Source organism: Polyodon spathula, chromosome 7, assembly GCF_017654505.1.
Source record: "Polyodon spathula isolate WHYD16114869_AA chromosome 7, ASM1765450v1, whole genome shotgun sequence".
Lineage (NCBI taxonomy): Eukaryota > Metazoa > Chordata > Actinopteri > Acipenseriformes > Polyodontidae > Polyodon > Polyodon spathula.
In genome coordinates, this window is record NC_054540.1 from 12,245,151 (window position 1) to 12,264,073 (window position 18,923).

The 18,923-nt window shown below is 36.8% G+C and overlaps 1 protein-coding gene across 6 annotated transcripts in view; it reads right to left on the bottom strand.

The window, feature by feature from the left end:
* The window catches only part of LOC121318173 (ankyrin repeat domain-containing protein 26-like), a 38,381-nt gene that overhangs the window by 7,186 nt on the left and 12,272 nt on the right, over positions 1-18,923 (bottom strand). For 3 of the 6 annotated variants that reach the window (XR_005950582.1, XM_041254576.1, XM_041254574.1), the window contains 19 exons: positions 17,951-18,015; positions 17,670-17,769; positions 17,390-17,488; positions 16,919-17,038; positions 16,730-16,774; positions 16,366-16,386; positions 15,805-16,101; positions 15,360-15,452; positions 13,666-13,739; positions 7,036-7,271; positions 6,570-6,728; positions 5,562-5,592; positions 5,320-5,461; positions 4,914-5,127; positions 4,152-4,335; positions 3,621-3,767; positions 2,569-3,537; positions 404-556; positions 63-238 (listed from right to left, as the gene is read on the bottom strand). Coding sequence is in view for 5 of the 6 variants with exons in the window: in XM_041254576.1 (XP_041110510.1) it covers positions 63-238; positions 404-556; positions 2,569-3,537; positions 3,621-3,767; positions 4,152-4,335; positions 4,914-5,127; positions 5,320-5,461; positions 5,562-5,592; positions 6,570-6,728; positions 7,036-7,271; positions 13,666-13,739; positions 15,360-15,452; positions 15,805-16,101; positions 16,366-16,386; positions 16,730-16,774; positions 16,919-17,038; positions 17,390-17,488; positions 17,670-17,769; positions 17,951-18,015 (3,325 nt within the window). In the remaining variant the exon portion in view is untranslated. The remainder of the gene's footprint in view (positions 1-62; positions 239-403; positions 557-2,568; positions 3,538-3,620; positions 3,768-4,151; positions 4,336-4,913; positions 5,128-5,319; positions 5,462-5,561; positions 5,593-6,569; positions 6,729-7,035; positions 7,272-13,665; positions 13,740-15,359; positions 15,453-15,804; positions 16,102-16,365; positions 16,387-16,729; positions 16,775-16,918; positions 17,039-17,389; positions 17,489-17,669; positions 17,770-17,950; positions 18,016-18,923) is intronic. The other 3 variants (XM_041254577.1, XM_041254575.1, XM_041254578.1) reach the window with 3 other exon arrangements.

Genomic DNA, 18,923 nt, shown 5'->3' on the forward strand with positions numbered 1-18,923 from the left:
GTTGGGTGTACACTATTCCTTATATGATTTATTTGTATTAATGATTTCTAGACAGTACACACCTTTGAATATGTTCATCCAGCTGCTTGACTGTCTTCTCCGTTCCAGAGGATGCAGACAGAATCTCCTGCAGCTTCTGTGAGGAGGCAACAACCTCTCGCTCTTTGTCATGCAGTGCATTCTTTAATTCGTGAATCCGACGCTCTGACTGAATGAACTGGTCTTCCATTTCCTGCAGCTGAAATTCACATACCTTGTAATTACTGCACTGATCTGCTGCTATGACATACGTAATCATTGTGACATTACAGTGGAATTTGTTTGTTTTATAACTGGAATGACACTTTTATTAAAAGTTTGGTCTTCTGTTAAAATTAAGACTGCCGTTTTAAAATTACAATACCTTTCCTTTCAGCCTGTCGATATCTTTCTGAAAGCAAACTTTTTCTGCCTCAAGATCATTGCGATAGCGAGTGTTGACCTCCAGTGATGCCTCAGACATGGACAATTTCTTTAGAGCATCAGCAAGTTCCTGCTGTAGTTGCCTTAAAGCAGCCTGACAAACACAAATGAAAGACGTTTTTCAAGCTATAGTGCATTTACAGCTGTAAAATAATGAATTATCAACCAATTAACAATTATCAATTAAGTAAACGCTCCACCAAGTCTATTGTACAGGGTGGTCCACAAACTTAATTCTAATACTATCCGAGTACAATAATGGACTAAGAATGTGAATTTCAAAAGAAGCGAAATCAGAAATGGGTTTTAAAACAGTTTTTAGAACTCAGTCTTGGTCACTGAATTAAGGGTCAAGTTGTACCAACAAACCAACAACATTCTATATACTGTATGTATGTCCCTTTTAAATACAGCACTCTGTTTAGGTTTTTAAACACTTACTGATCTAGTTCTTGCAAAATCATACCTCACTGTATAGTTCAATTATTGTCTCCTTTATGCCCTTTTAGTCATACATTAAATAAAGGGATACTAATTTTGAAATGACACTGCCTAGGTTTACAAGAAAAATAGAGGAAGTGCGCTATGATTGTACTGCTATTATTCCTGAAAATATCTAGTTGACTCTGTTTTTTTTTTTTTATTATCACATGAGTTTACAAAAAACTTCCAAGTGTCGCACTAGTGGGTGTAGATTTATGGTAATTTAAAAGGGGCTCAGCTAACATTTCTTATGTCACGCATCATGAGAACCATACCATTAATAAACACGCATTACATTAAAAAGGGTGTTTTTAACATCTTTATAACATTAGGTTTAAGCAGAGGTAACTAGAATGTTCTACTTGCCATTTTTTTATGGTTAAATGTTTCCATTAATATTCCCTCATAGGACACAAAAAAAGATTTGTTAATGTGCTTTGCAAATGGTGTGCCATAGACTACCGCTACTACTAATACAGTAAAATTAATATACATATATATTATTAACTACATGCTAATATGGGCTTTTCTTTATGGTTGCCCTTCCTAACTCAGCAATGCAACCATCAGCAAAGCTACATTGTAATATGAATTTCAAATGTGTCTGGTAAAAGATGTTCAGTTCTTTCCAACTGGAGGATTCTATACTACGATCGTAGAGCATGCAAGCGAAGACTTTATTGATTGAGTTTCGCTTGCTTACACTTCAGGCGCATTCCACACTTGGAACATGCATTTAAAAAATCTAGACAAGTGTAGTAGGATGGCGGTGTGATGACATCAGAATCCTGGAAAAATAATGTCTCATTCTAGGTGCAAAAAGCTGTTGTAAAACATGGCCATTGTTACTCAACATGTAATACAGGTTTATAGCTCCAGATGTAATGTCCAAAGTAAGTTATTTTTAATGTTTCAATATACATAATTCCCAATAATTTTCTTTACCACTGGCAGAAAACACAAATCTCTTAAAAAACAGAGGACAAAGAGGAAGCGCTCATGTAATGTTAGTATTACTGAAAGTAAACAGCCAACCTGGTGGTGAAGTGGTACACTTTGTATTATATTCTTGTGATCGAAGGATGACTCGTGCTCTGTGATGAACTGCATTTAAGATATATTAATACTAAAAAAAAAGGATAGAACACTTCAGACTAAGCTGTAGAATATATTTCTTATTTTAAACTTCCACTGAACACCCATTTAGCACCTAATTACAAAGAATTCAGTCTTTGGTGCGTAAACAGTTTTATTCCACATAAATTCAAAAGGGACACAAAGTAACAAAGTCCATTTATTGTATAAGAAATCTTAAAGGGGTGTTAACCGAGGATGTTGTGCACTTTAAATTCAGGATATGCTGGTATTTTAAATACCGTGATAACTCTGACAATTTGTTGCGGTTTATTGGTTCCTAATTACTTATTTTGGTGCGGTTCAAACTCCACTAACTCCCATCAGACTAAGTGACCTAATGCACAGGTACCAGGAGTTAGCAGTTTATCTATTGCTAACTACAGTACCCCATGAACAAGTAATCTCTATTCATTTTCTATTTTTTCACTACCTATGCTCTTGTTATTACCAGGATTTATGCAATGCAAAAATAACTTTGACATCTACCTCTTTCTCTGCTTTTTCATTCTGGTGCCCGTAGACCTGCTCCCTGAGTTCAACGTTTTTGGCCATAAGTTCCTTGTTCCTCTCTTCCACAATCTGCACCCTCCCTTCGCTGTCTGCCCGCAGATTTGTTAAGATGTCACTGAAGCGTTCCTGTACATCGCTCACTGTCCTCTCCTTGATGATTCCCTTGTTCTGCACCTCTTCTAGTTGCTGACGCAGTAGTATGTTTTCACTCTGCGCCTGGGCCATCCTTTCTTGCATGGATTCCTGTCGAACTGAGGACTTGCTCGCCTGTTCCTTCTCAGCCTGTAGTAAGCCCTCCAGCTCCTTCATGCGGGACTGGGCTTGCTCTCGCTCGCGCTGCATGCTTTCTAACAGGAGCGATTTCTCTGTGTGGGACAAGGTGGCACGGTGACAGTCATTCTCCAGAGAGTTAACCTTCGCTTCCGCTTTGCTGAGCTGTTGTGACAAGCTGTTAAGGGAATCCCGCAGGCTTGTGGTCTCATGAGTGCGCTTTTCTTGCAGGCGGAGCCACTCATCTCGCTCTCGCTGGAAGGTTCGCTCAGCCTCCACTTTGCCAGACTGACTGCGCTCAAGCTCCTGGAGCGCCGAGGCCAGTCGTGTACGCAAAGACTCCACATCTGTCTCTAGCTTGTCTTTATTTTGCTTCTCCTGCTCCAGTTTGGAGGTCGTCATGGTGCTTTCTGTCTTCAGAGCATTCAGCTGGCCACTGTACTGCAAGACAGTCTGTGCCAGGGCTTCTTCATTTAGTTTTAGATCTCGTTTCAAATCTTCAATTTTTTCTTTCAGAGCCTCATTCTCCTCAAGGTACCGCCCCTCCTCTTCCTGGCTACGGGCTCGAACCCGATCCAGCTCCAGTTTCAACACGGATATCTCATCTTGAAGACTGTGGTTCTGCTGAAGCAGATCCTTTTCTCTGTCACTCACTTCAGAGAGCTGGGAAAATACCTTTGCAGTTAAAGAAGAGAGAAGTCAGTCTAGGTTTCCCTCATTACCACTCTAAACAGATCCTCGTTTCAAATAAACAATACCTCTGAGCTTTTTGTGACAGTCTTTTTGTTTTCCTCTTCAATTTCCTTTTGTCTATGAAGGTGGTTGTTTAGTATTCCTTCCTGCAAAGCCCTGGCACTGCGTTCCTGAGACAACAAGCGTTGCACTTCGTTCCGCTCATCTTCAAGCTAGCCACATAAAAAGTACATCGTAAGACACTAGAATTATTCGGAAAATTTTTAAGATATCTGATGGGCAACGTTAACAATGGATTGAAAACAAAAGTTGGATTAAAAAATGGTTACGGATGTTTATATATATATATATATATATATATATATATATATATATATATATATATATATATAATATATATATATATATATATATATATATATATATATATATAACACGTTTTTTTTTTTTTTTTTTTTATCCCGGATAGTCATTTGTTTAGATATAGTTCAGCAAAGATCATGAGTCCTGTCCCCCCCCCAAATGCCTGCTCCTTCCCCCAGCCCTCACTGAAAAGTTTCCAAATGTTGGCAAGTATGAATGAGTAGCTTTCAAACCTGCTTCATGTTACTAATCAAGGCTCTCGTCTCCATCTCCAGGTTCCTCAAGGTGAGCTCCAGCTGCTGTTTTGCCTCCACCTCCTTGCAGAACTGCTCCTCTTTCTTTCGCAGTTGCTCTCTGCTCTTCTCATACAGCATTTCAGCATTCTTATGCTTCTCCTGCTCCTGTTTCAGAATAAACCTAGGATTTAAAAAAACAACCATTCATGATTAAGCCCTTGGCTTATTTGAAGTGCTGTACATGATTATTGAACATGGTAGGCTACAGATGCGCATCATCCAACTGGGTCTTGAAGTCTTCACCAACCATACAGCATCCCAGTGCTATTACAACAAGCTGCTAATGGGTGAAAAACATGGAATTGGACAGACTGATCCTCTGTTTACTGAGGCTTGGAAAAGAATAGCTCTAATTTCCATGTCTATTTCAAGTTAATTGTTTTTATAGTATTGTACTTGCATCAAGAGAGAAAATTCAGATAGGAAAGTGTTATACATAGGAAGGCGTATTTTACAAGAATATATTTTTTCACCTACCTAAAATGTACATAACATATAACACAAGGATTTATTTTATACAATAAAGCATTCTATTACCCTGGTTAACATAGAATATATTTTTCTATTAGTTATATATGTACAATTTAGAGACAAGCAGAAGGAAACAAACCATTTAAAAAAAATCATCAGTATGAGCATAAACAGCAGTGGTGAATTTTATATTTTCAAATAAAAAGACAAAACAATAAGAAATCCTACTTCTGGGTGTTAAGATCAGTCTCCCATTCCACCTGCTGGTGTTCCAGGGTGGATTTCTCTTCCTGGATGTCCTCCAGTGCCTTTTGTAGTTCTTTCCTCTCTTTTACTTGCTGGACGATGTTATCTGACAGCAGACTATAGCGCTGTTTCTCCCTCTCAATGGTGCGCTCATATTCATGGAACATGTTCTGAATTTTGACCAAAGTTACAGAATCTAGAATTTGAGAAAATATATGAAAATCTGTCTTCAGAAAAATCTGTGGCATCGATAGAGGTCTCAGAATTAACTTAAAATTCCCCCAGGTAAACCTGGTACACCACAGTGTAACCATTAAAATATCCCAGGGGCAGAATGTTTCAGGTTTCAGTGTTATTATTTCTGCTAGTAACCCTAGGTTATGTTTACCTATTGTACCAGTTTCAAGCTGTTTAATCAACAAAGATGCATTTCTGTATCCTAAGGTAGGTGATTCCATGCTGTCTGTAGCAATGTCAGAGGACTGGGTGAAGTCATCAAAGTCATCTGCAATTTCCACTTGTTTATTGCTCTGCATGGAGTTAGAAGATAAAACAGGATTATCCCAATGCAATTTTTTTTTACTGGGAAGCTTATAACCTTATACAATGATCTACTGACTTTTATATTACCTTGCCATTCCAATTGTGGGGTATTGTTGGCCTAAAGTCAAGCAAAAATATAAAAAAAAAACAAAAAAAAAACAGGCAGGTAAATAAATGGTAGCAATGTTCAAATGCTGTCAGCAGTGTTACATCAGACCCCATTAACTTATTCAGGATTTTCTACTCAAATTTGACAGTTATACAAACAGCTTAAAGGTTAATATAATTGATGTCTGCACATACAGTATACCCATTTCACATATCTGACGTTAGATCTCATAACAAGATATATCCTTGTGTTAAAGTTGACAATGATATTTCACAAACCATATTTTTATAACATCCTCACACACACACACACACATACTGAGCATCAAAAGAAACATATCACTTGTATTTGGATACAATTCACTAGATGTGATTGAAAAATGACAAACTCCATTTTAGAGCAGGCGCAGTGACTTTTTACAATTGACATTTGTGACTCTTGGTCTCCCAGTTCGTGGCCTGTCATGGACAGAGTGCGTCTGGTTATACCATCTCACCAGGTTTGAAATTGCTGGCTGTGAGCACCCAAGACAGCGAGTCACAGTACGCAGCCCTAGTCCAGCCTCCAACAGGCCAATTGCACAAAGGTGCTGCTCTCTTGACAGACGTGGCATATGTTTTTTTTTTTTTCTGTGATCTTCTTTATTGCTTTTATTCATGCTTGCAATTCAACAGCTGAAAATCACTCCATATCCAGTGTCCAATCAACTGTCTCACTAATTAGGTCATTAAGTGCACATGTTTCAATCATAGTCACTGAAGCGTGTCATGGTCAAGCATGAATGATCCAGTGATTAAAAAGAAACCATTTCGTCAATGTCCATCATTTATACACCTTATTTTTATTTTGATGCTCGGTATATATCGTGTTGTTTCAGCATACAAGTGTACCAGATCTGCATAGACTGAATATAACTGGAACTACCAGGACAAAGTTTTTGTTTTTTGTAACATTACAAAAAAAAAAAAAAGTGCATCTGCTTATACCTTCCTCCATCTTCTGACATCTCACTTAAAGTACTATCATCAAATACAGAAAGCTGATCTCCATTAACAAAGGTAGCTTGCTGTGGCTGCCTGCCAGCTGTGTTCGGTTTTGAAATCCGTTTATTATCTACATCTTCCTCATCCGAGAAAAGGTCAGCTCTAAAAGATCCAAGATTTCACATTAACTCTTTGGGTACTACAAAATTTTATAATTTTTATTTTTATTTTTTTTATGTCAGAGATGTGTGCATTATGATGTAAACCTTGCATCACTTTTTTTCTGCATAATGACTTTTTTGTTGGTATACCTGTATCTATATACTGTACATTCAAATGCAACTCCAAATTCTAAAACATTTCAATATTTCTTACAATACAATATTTAAATGGAAACATATCTGATCGTATTTAAATGTACACATATGAAAAGCATTCATCAGAATGCATAAGTTACCTGAAAAATTACCTTTTCGCTTGTGTTACATTTCCTCTATGTTTAATATTACTCCTTGAGTTGTTGAGCTGCTTTTGGTCCTTTTGATTACAAGTGTCCAGTTTTTCAGAACCTTGCATTCCTTCATGCTCTATAATCTTCTCTGTTTCATCACCAGTTTGTCTGTTTACATTTCTTGGTCCCTCTAAACCTTTAATTTCATTTGGTCTTTGCATTCCCAGGAGTTTCTTTTTCTTTTCTCCTTCAACCTACAAATATAAATAACATGTGTCTAATGACAACCAAGCACAATGTGACTGAATAAGTTAATTTGCAGTACAACAATTTATCCAACACATTTAGTTAATTATTATGCATTTTTAGCCGTAAAAGATTTTCACCTTAGGCACAGGCATCAATGTGATGCATAAGTCTCTTTTTTTTTTCTATCTCCAAATAAACTATATTCCCTCTAAAGTTATTACATACAGACTGTAGTAGGCAATATAAAAAACATATATGTAGTAGGTGCTAATATAAAAAAATACACAAAGTCAAAACAGAAAATCATTGCCGTTACTCTTCAAACACACAATCTTCAGAGCCCCACTTAAAATAAATTAAAATATTGAAAAAAACTCTGGTTTTACAGATTTAAATAAGAAAATGGCTCCCCAAAAAGAGACGATAGCTTCAAATTTACAAATACATGCATGCGTGCGTGCATGCACACAAACCATGACCAGTAAAAGCATCCAGACTGTACTCGATACTTTCCAAAGATATATGATCAAACTATCAACAAAAGACAAAATCAAGTCGTTCTCAGAACATAACTCAACTTGAGTGTCAAGGAAAGGCATAATTGATAATAAAAGCAGCTGCTTTATAAAATATATGCTTTTTTAAATTTACAGTGGCTTGCGAAATTATTGACCCCCCTTGGCATTTTTCCTATTTTGTTGCCTTACAATCTGGAATTAAAATTGATTTTTATTTGGATTTCATGTAATGGACATACACAAAATAGCCCAAATTGATGAAGTGAAATGAAAAAAAATAACTTGTTTAAAAAAATTCTAAAAAATAAATAACGGAAAAGTGGTGCATGCACATGTATTCACCCCCTTTGCTATTAAGCCTCTAAATAAGATCTGGTGCAACCAATTACCTTCAGAAGTCACATAATCAGTTAAATAAAGTCCACCTGTGTGCAATCTAAGTGTCACATGATCTGTCACATGATCTCAGTATATATACACCTGTTCTGAAAGGCCCCAGAGTCTGCAACACCACTAAGCAAGGGGCACCACCAAGCAAGCGGCACCATGAAGACCAAGGAGCTCTCCAAACAGGTCAGGGACAAAGTTGTGGAGAAGTACAGATCAGGGTTGGGTTATAAAAAAATATCCGAAACTTTGAACATCCCACGGAGCACCATTAAAGCCATTATTAAAAAATGGAAAGAATATGGCACCACAACAAACCTGGCAAGAGAGGGCCGCCCACCAAAACTCACAGACCAGGCAAGGAGGACATTAATCAGAGAGGCAACAAAGGGACCAAAGATAACCCTGAAGGAGCTGCAAAACTCCACAGAGGAGATTGGAGTATCTGTCCATAGGACCACTTTAAGCCGTACAATCCACAGAGCTGGGCTTTACGGAAGAGTGGCCAGAAAAAAGCCATTGCTTAAAGAAAAAAAATAAGCAAACACGTTTGGTGTTTGCCAAAAGGCATGTGGGAGACTCCCCAAACATATGGAAGAAGGTACTCTGGTCAGATGAGACTAAAATTGAGCTTTTTGGCCATCAAGGAAAACGCTATGTCTGGCGCAAACCCAACACCTCTCATCACCCCGAGAACACCATCCCCACAGTGAAGCATGGTGGTGACAGTGTCATGCTGTGGGGATGTTTTTCATTGGCAGGGACTGGGAAACTGGTCAGAATTGACGGAATGATGGATGGCCCTAATATAGGGAAATCCTTGAGGGAAACCTGTTTCAGTCTTCCAGAGATTTGAGACTGGGATGGAGGTTCACCTTCCAGCAGGACAATGACCCTAAGCATACTGCTAAAGCAACACTCGAGTAGTTTATGGGGAAACATTTTAAATGTCTTGGAATGGGCTAGTCAAAGCCCAGACCTCAATCCAATTGAGAATCTGTGGTATGACTTAAAGACTGCTGTACACCAGCGGAACCCATCCAACTTGAAGGAGCTGGAGCAGTTTTGCCTTGAAGAATGGGCAAAAATCCCAGTGGCTGGATGTGCCAAGCTTATAGATACATACCCCAAGAGACTTGCAGCTGTAATTGCTGCAAAAGGTGGCTCTACAAAGTATTGACTTTGGGGGGGTGAATACTTATGCACGCTCAAGTTTTCTGTTTTTTTGTCTTATTTCTTGTTTGCTTCACAATCAAAAATATTTTGCATCTTCAAAGTGCTAGGCATGTTGTGTAAATCAAATGATACAAACCCCCAAAAAATCAATTTTAATTCCAGGTTGTAAGCAACAACATAGGAAAAATGCCAAGAGGGGTCAATACTTTTGCAAGCCACTGTATTTATACAAGCTACTGCTTGAATGCTCATCAGACACGTGGATGGACAGCTCATTTGGCTACAGAAAGAAAGACAAGGAGAAATTGTACAGTATAAACAACAATTAACACACACAAATGAGAGGGTCCACAGGTGACAAAATACTTATGGACTGTAGTATGGATGATATGTGGTATGAACTGTTAAGTATGTGGACACAGAAACCCCCCTGTACTGAAGTTCAATTCAAAGCAACATGAGGAGAGAGGCAAAGTAAATGCAATTGGACAAACAATTGGCAATACTGTTGCCTTTAAAGTGAAAGATACAGAATGACAACATGAATTAATTGCAGCAACCAAGAAGAAAACTTTGTGGAAGAACATGCAGAAAACACAATAGTGAGTTCAGAAGACTAGGCAGGTAAATACAAATGTAATAACACAATTATTAATTTGCAAGTATCCCTTTGCTCCCCAAATAGGTACACAATTTGGAATTGGCCCTTCCTTGCACAAAGTAGCTGAAGTATGCCAGGTGAAGACAAACTATGGAAATGGACTGGAGAATCCTCTACCTCTTCCTGTAGCTGTGCTTTTTCTTTCTCCAAAGCCAGGAATACAACCTTCAGCATCCCTACCTCATTCTTAAACCTCTGTATATCTTCCTGAAGCTCTTCATCTGATGGGTATTTAGAAGCTGGTGCACAAACGGGTTGAGAGGTGGGGATCAATTCAAACTCATCTTCAGATAATGGAGTGTTCTGACCAGCATTCACATGGTATTTTTTGTCATCATCTTTTTCCTTGTAGTTTTTATTATGGCCAGGGTTTGTATTGTTTTCAACAGAACCACTTCCATCAAGGCTGCATTTTGGTTTCTCTTCAGTGCATTGCTCAGAATCAGAGTCCAGGTCTGTGTCGTAGCCAGCAATATCGTTTTCTCTTTTCTGTACTAGTGGTTGTATTTCATTCTCATCTTCTTTAGAGAGATATTCAGCTTGTTTGTTTGAGTTTACTGCTTTATCTGGTATTTTACTACATTTCAGTTCTGACTTAGAGCGTTCTGTAATAGAGTCTTCTAAACTGGACTCCTTCTGTTCTGGAATCGGTTGCAGCATTCCACTTTGGGTCTTTGCCATCTGGTGTACAATCTCATCTTCATCACTAAAATCATCTTCATTATTAAGATCTATTTTTAAATGTGTCGATATGGAACTTGGCTCGCTGGATTGTTTTAAACATATCTCTCCAAACTTGTTCTTCAACTCAGCTGCCACATCCTTGTAATGAGATTTGACTTCTCGTTTTTCATTTTCTACCCAGATTCTTTCATATCTCTCCTCCCATGGCACAGCAGAGCTGGTTGCAGATAGACAAACTGTATCTGTGGTTTGATTTTCACTTCCTTCTTGGCTCTGCTCTCTGAGTATGATATCTGCCTGGTCTGCCCCTTCAGGAGTGTTAATAAGCTCTGCCAAGGGGGGTTCTAACCGTTCTTTGTCCTTCAGCAGCATTTGTAGACACACAGAGAAAGACTATTGAAAAAAGGCAGTATCAGAAGGTTCAAAAGCACAAAGCAATTATTTTAAGCAAATAAAGTAATATCTGAGAAATTAAGGTCAAATTCAGTAAGCTTATGCACCAAATTTTCCAAAAAAATGAAATTAAAAACTAGCATTAAAACTAGCATCCATAACTAATACTCAATGTTAAAATATAATTTATGTTCTCCTTTGATCTTTTAATTTATTCCTCTGCAATTCAACTGAAAGTTGTGGTTATGAGTTTTAAAATGTTTTTGAAAAAGTGGTACAAAGTTTGTAGTGGAGTTAAAGCATCTGGCCTCGAATAAATTTATATATATAAATATATATAATATATATCATATATATATAATTATATATATATATATATATACAGTGCCTTGCAAAAGTATTCAGATCCCTGACCAATTCTCTCATATTACTGAATTTCAAATGGTACATAGAAATTTCGTTCTGTTCGATATTTTATTTTAAAACACTTAAACTCAAAATCAATTATTGTAAGGTGACATTGGTTTTATGTTGGGAAATATTTTTAAGAAAAATAAAAAACTGAAATATCTTGCTTGCATAAGTATTCAACCCCCACACATTAATATTTGGTAGAGCCACCTTTTGCTGCAATAACAGCTTTAAGTCTTTTGGGGTAAGTATGTATCAGCTTTGCACATAGTGTCGGAGTGATTTTGGCCCATTCTTCCTGGCAGATTTGCTCCAGGTTGTTCAGGTTGGTTGGACAATGCTTGTGGACCGCAATTTTCAAATAGTGCCACAGATTCCACTATGTAACACAATTTTTGTTCCTGGGTAGTAAGTGTTATTTCCTAATTGCTTATGGCTCAAAAGTATAGAAAATGGCTATTATTCCCCACAAACTTTGCTTTTGTGACCAGGACAGTGATATTTTGAAATATCACTATTTCCAATGGGAAAACGGGCAAATGTGTGTCTTTTCGTTCACATAAAGTCAGAAAAAAACAACATATGAATCCAAATTAACATGTATTTATACTAATAATACAAAAATGACTACAAAAGATTTAGAAGTGAGTAGTTTTTCGAGATTTACGATTATACTGTATTTACACTTACTACCCAGGAACAAAAAAATAAATAAATTGTTACACGGTGTTCTCAATGGGATTGAGATCAGGACTTTGACTTGGCCACTGTAGGACATTCACCTTTTTGTTCTTGAGCCACTCCAATGTTGCTTTGGCCTTGTGCTTGGGATCACTGTCCTGCTGAAAGGTGAATTTCCTCCCAAGCTTCAGTTTTTTAGTGGACTGAAGCAGATTCTCTTGCAGTATTTTCCTGTATTTTGCTCCATTCATTCTTCCTTCAATTGTAACAAAATGCCCAGTCCCTGCTAATGAGAGGCATCCCCACAGCATGATGCTGCCACCACCATACTTCACTGTTGGGATGGTGTGTCTTGAGGCATGGGTAGTGTTAGGTTTGCACCACACATTGAGCTTTTTGGCCAAAACTCAAAGCGCTATCTTGGTCTCATCTGACCACAAAACTTTTTCCCACATCGCAGCTGGGTCACTCTCATGCTTTCTGGTAAACTTCAGATGTGCTTTCAGGATGTACTTTTTGAGTAGCGGCTTCTTTCTTGCCACCTTCCCATACAGGCCAATGTTATGCAGAGCTCTTGATATGGTTGACTGGTGCACCATTACTCCACTCCCAGCCATTGAACTCTGTAGCTCCTTCAAAGTGATTGTTGGCCTCTCTGTGGCTTCTCTCACAAGTCTACTTCTTGTTTGAACACTGAGTTTTGAGGGATGGCTTTTTTTTGGCAGTGCCTGGGTGGTTTGATGCAACTTCCACTCTTGATTATTGATCCAACTGTGTTCACTGGGATATCCAAACACTTGGATATTATTTTGTACCCTTTCCCTAATCTATGCATTTGTATTACTTTATCTCTAACTTCTGTAGAATGCTCTTTGGTCTTCATTTTCCTTCAGATTCACAGTCTTACCAATGATCCTTCAACAGTGGGGTTTTTATCCAGAAAATGTGACAGCAACTTTAATGGTTCACAGGTGAAGGCCAATGGTAAGGTAATTGTGTCCTCATTAGGGCAATTTCTTTCATCAGTGCAAACTGGGAGCTTCCACAGCACAGGGGTTGAATACTTATGCAAGCAAGATATTTCAGTTTTTTATTTTTCTTAAAAATATTTCCCAACATAAAACCAATGTCACCTTACGATAACTGATTCTGAGTTTCAGTGTTTAAAAATAAAATATCAAACAGAACGAAATTTCAATGTGTATATATAAAATAAACAAAAGAGTTTTATGTGGTTTGAAATTACACACTTACTAGAATATGTGTGGGCTTTACAAGTGAAATGCCCAGAGGTCTATGCTGTTGCATTTAATGTTTAGTTAAAGTTTAGTTCACAACTGCAATGGCATGGTCCTCAGTGGACAGCTGCAAACATCTCAAAACCACCACACAATTTAGCAGGATTGGCACAGAGCACAAAAAGGCACATCCCTCCAGGGCAGGCTTAAGGTATGTGGACAATACTTGACATTTTAATTGGTAGCCTACCTGTTTAACTTTTTTTTTTAGGTGAGCACTGTTTTCATGGTCTTCTTCTTCTGAGGACACTTCATCAGTAGGTTCTATTACAGGGTTGTTGAAAATTTAAATGACCAAAAATTAGTATATTACATACATTGCATCAAGCTAGCTAAATGATTATGCATACATCTGGAACTACGACTCCCCAGAAAAAAACAACATATGAATCCAAAGTAACATGTATTTATACTAAAGTAATACAAAGATGACTACAAAAGATTTAGAAGTGAATAGTTTTTCGAGATTTACAATTATACTGTATTTACAATATAATTGTAAATCTCGAAAAACTACTAACTTCTAAATCTTTTGTAGTCATCTTTGTATTACTTTAGTATAAATACATGTTAATTTGGATTCATATGTTGTTTTTTTCTGACTTTATGTGAACGAAAAGACACACATTTGCCCATTTCCCATTGGAAATAGTGATATTTTGAAATATCACTGTCCTGGTCACAAAAGCAAAGTTTGTGGGGAATAATAGCCATTTTCTATACTTTTGAGGCATAAGCAATTAAGAAATAACACTTACTACCCAGGAACAAAAAAAAAAAAATTTGTTGTACAGTGATTAGTTTTGCTCAAATTCTTACATAAAGTAAGAAAACTTGGTTCAAGTAGCAGTTCCCTGTTATGAAACAAGTAGGAGAGATAACATAATAGTGAACAAAACACAACCTTGAGAAGTGTATCGATTTGTTTTCATTTATTTTTGTGCAATACATTCTCACTACCTTACGTAGCTCTGCATTTTAACTAGTAAAACATGTCCTTTCACAAAAGGTTAGAATTTATAGTATGCTTAAAAACAGCTCTCCATTTTCTTTTTCTTGAATCGAGTGTCCAGCAATGCACCACAACAAAACTGAAAATACTTTGCAATTGTGAATTTCCAGAACTGTGAAACTATATAAAGTCTTTCAAATGTAAACATCTAACATTATGTACATCCAGCTGCTCATCATTGTGATGCAGAGCACTCTCCATTGCCTGACAAAATTTCTATTTCGATTTTTTTTTTCAAAGCTGCATTGTTTGTACAGGTTTTGTAACAGCAGTTAGCTAATTACAGTTCTGCAGACCATACAACACATTTGACCACTATCGTTATTAAACTCCAGCCAAGGATAAATCTTCAACCAGTTTGCCTGAAACTGTATCTTTAACTTTCTCTTCACCGACATCGCTTACAGTGCTGTTGTATCACTAAGGTTAAATCTATTATTATTTATTACAGTGTTTATTTTTTACCGAAGTACTCATATTTTTTCATTATGAAAGTTTATGTTGTTTTTTAAATTGGATTTTTAAACCACTTAATTTTTACATGGAAAAGTGACCTGTATTTTATTTTTGTAACAATTAGGGTTTGAATCACTCAAAAAAAAAAAAAAAAAAATTCTGCTTGTTTAAATTACAATTTCACCAACATAATAGACTCTGTATTTCTTTTTTGTTGTTTTATGAAATCGCCTTGGTGCCCTTGGGTTGGATTTTTTTTACCTCCTAGAACTACCTTGGTGCCCGAGTCTTCACGCCCAACGAAGGCAAAATTGCCTAGCCCCTCATGACCTTAACTTCATGTCCTGTACTACTGATTATCAATGTAAACAAGAGAAATTATTATTATTATTATTTTTTTTTTTAACCTGGCTTACTGGTAGAAAAGTTCTGTACTGGAAGTTCCGTAAGTCTCCCAGACTTTTCTGGACCAGATGTAACATCGTCATCTTCTGAATCCCAATCTGAATCTAAAAAACAGCAAATATATCAACATTTAGTTGTGTAGCAGCAAAAACAAAATGAGACATTGAGACATTGTTTAATCTTTTTATCAGTCATCCAAGAGAAAAAAACTGGCAATAACTTAAAATGCGAATAGAATTGGCACTACTTCCCTTTAAAATGCATCACCCCAGCCACACATAGTAGCTTCTGTTTTACAAGTAGGGAAAACAGATCAGGAGTATGCAACCTTAATTTCTCGAAGTCCAACCTGATCCAGCAGTTTGGTAATTCAATTCGATGAAAGGGTTTGTTTTAAATGGCTATATTTTTGGAGTACTTTACTGGAACACATTTCAATATTCAATGTAGGTTTACCTTCTCCGCTATCTGCTTTTACAGCTAATAACTTAGAACGTGGTTGTGGTTGTGGTGGTGTCAGAGAATGCAAGGATCTTGCTTTTGGCAGTGGAGGAGAGTTTGTGGGAGACAGACTCTTTTCAGCACTGGTTTTCTGATCTGCTTTGGCACACTGTATTACATTTGTCTTCCTTTGTGGTGTGGATAACTCTGGCTCTGACAGTTTTGCACTTATTTCATCATGAACTGGCAACGGGATTTTACAGCCAGGCAGACTTCTACTTGCAACGCTAGTAGAGTCCCAATCTGAAGCATCTGCAATTGCAAACATAAAAATAAAGAAATTGAAGAAAACAATCTAAAACTACACAATCTCAGAATAATTAAAAAGTTCAAGTATTAAAAAAAAAAACCTGAAAAACTACAGGGATCAAAGCTAGTTTGTATCTACTTTGTAATATGACTAAAAAGGTAGAAGACATGTATTCTATTGTTGCCATCTAAGCAAAGAATTCCAAGAACCAAACAGAAAGTCTAAACAAATCAAAGCAAAAGCACACGTGCTGGGATATCACTGACCTTTAGACAATTTCTCATGTTCTTCAGGGGTAAAAAGAAACAAAAATAAAAATACACATAAGCCTATTAAAAAGTCACACTTAGATCTTTCATTCAGATCTTGAGATTGTATCTTTTGTGGGTGGAAAAAATAAGCATTTATGCAAAAAGGATCATGATCTGTGCACTGGCAAACATGGCTTGAACCCATGATGTGTGAATAAAAATATAAAAATTGAGTTATGATATTAATTATATTGCAGTAATGCGGACAACACAAGATACAGCAAAGAAAAGGTAACACATTGCTTGTTCTGTGACCCTTTAAAATCAACAAACAATGAAAATACCATAGTGATATTTTTCTTTTTCTAAAAATATCTACCTTCAATATCATCTGCATCATCCAAACCAAGTTCCTCCATGAAGTCTGTAAAACAAATATACAAAAATAACTGTCGTGGGAGAAATTAAGTCTGCCATATGTGTGGGCACCAAAATAATTCAGTGGTAATGACAATCAAGAAAAATAAACAGATAATACAATATTGTTGTGTTAACTGTAACTGTATACCTGTTTTCTGCTTTTCCCTTGTCTCCTTGGATAAATCTAGATTGGAAAAAACAGTCTCTTTGATTTTTAAAGGTGTCTTCAATACATCTTTCTGCTTTTCTGTATCATTTCCTCCTAAATCTGTAATAGACATTATTGTGACAAATTTAAATTCAGCAAATAAAAAGTGCTGAAGAATTATATTTTTTTACATGCAGAATAATAATTCTGTAGTTTACAAAAACCATGCACCACTTATGGCATATGCAGCACAGTACAATGATCCAAACTAAATGGTGAGGTTATTTTTAACATGAGAAAGTGTGTTGGACTGAGAGGTTAGTAGTGGGGATGATTTTTTGTGATGAGCTCCTTCAGGCACCAAGACAGAAAAATCTGGATTAAGGACAAAACTTTCTGGTTGACAATCATGCTTTTTTTGAAGTTCTAAAGCATTTGCGCAATACTATTTGCTAAGAGTGAGATCCATACCCAATAGGCTCACTGGCCTGCCTACACTCCTTGAGTCCTCTAGCTCAGCCATCCTATAGTCTCTTGATCCTCTTAAGAAAGAAGGAATGTAAAATATGTCTAGGGAAGGAATTTAATATAGATTTAGTTTTTAACTTTTAATTTTAACAGAAATATTAGCTAAGAACGTTGAATAGATATGGTTACAACATTAACACAGCAACTTCTCAATCCACAAAAAAATAAATAAATAAATAAATCAGCAAAAACCCCACTACATTCCCATCCTCTAGGGAATTACCTTCATTCTTCTCTTCGGAAATACTGTGCATCACTGTTTGTGCCTTAACTGCAGCGTTTAAGGCACCACTCTGTTCTTTCCTTGGACTACCAGAAGTAGACTATTAAAAAATGTGTATATTTAGAGAGGGATAATACAACAATTATTATTATTATTTATTATTATTATTATTATTATTATTATTATTATTATTATTATTAATACAGCTGATAAAACAGTCAAACACATCCATCTATTTACAAACAGTTAATGTAACTCATAGAAGCAATCTAGTAAATTACCTCGGAGTCCCAGGGAGAGTCTTCATCCTCCTCAGCTGCTTCCAGTCCCAATTCAGACAAAAAATCTGTGTTACAAAGTTTAGTTTACATAAGAAAATATGACATATCAATGTATTCTGAATTAGCGGTGTACTGTATAATATCTGTTGCACCTTCTTTTTTCTTGATTGTGGCTGTCTATTTAAACTCTGGAAAGAGTCATGACTACTAATTATTCATGTCTGACCCCAAAAAGTGAACTTAAAATTCTCCTGTTACCCTGTAATGAACTAAGTTATTTTATTATATTGGATGTTATTAATCCTGTTTTTTGTTTTTTTTGTTTTTTCCAAGTCAGTGTGCTTGAATAATTTAACCTTTTCCAGTCAAAAGGGCATCAAGCACAGGACTCTAATCGTTTTTTCTCCGGAAAAAGCTGAGAAAACCTTTCAATGGCAGAATGAGACCGATAGGAGCCGAGAGAACCCCCCCCCCCCCCCCCTCCCTCCACCAAAAGGGCCATATCTGAGCAATACACATAGGCCCTGCACCACAGAGATAACACGGACACAAACAAAGAAGATAGCTGCTTCCGGATTCTGCACTCAAAGAATATCATGGACGTCTACAGAGCTTTAATGACTTGGATCGCATTATTGAGGAGTTTGGTGATAAAACGAGTGATCAGGAGAGAATTTATCAGTATGCACGACTATGAAAAGGTATGCAAAAAATACAGCGAACAAGGGGAGTGGCTGGGTTGGAGAGGCAGTACTAAACTCCTTTGCTATGCAGTGCCTTTTAAACCCATTTTACTCTGGAAAAAAAAAAATTAAAAACAGTGCGTAAAATAGACAGCGCGTGTGAAAATAAATTAGACCGGACGTGCCTGACAAGCGCTGAATAAATGGACCGCTAAGGGTTAAGGAAACATGAATGGGACAACAGATCAAATGCCTATAATGCATTTTTTTTTATAATGCACTGGGAGATT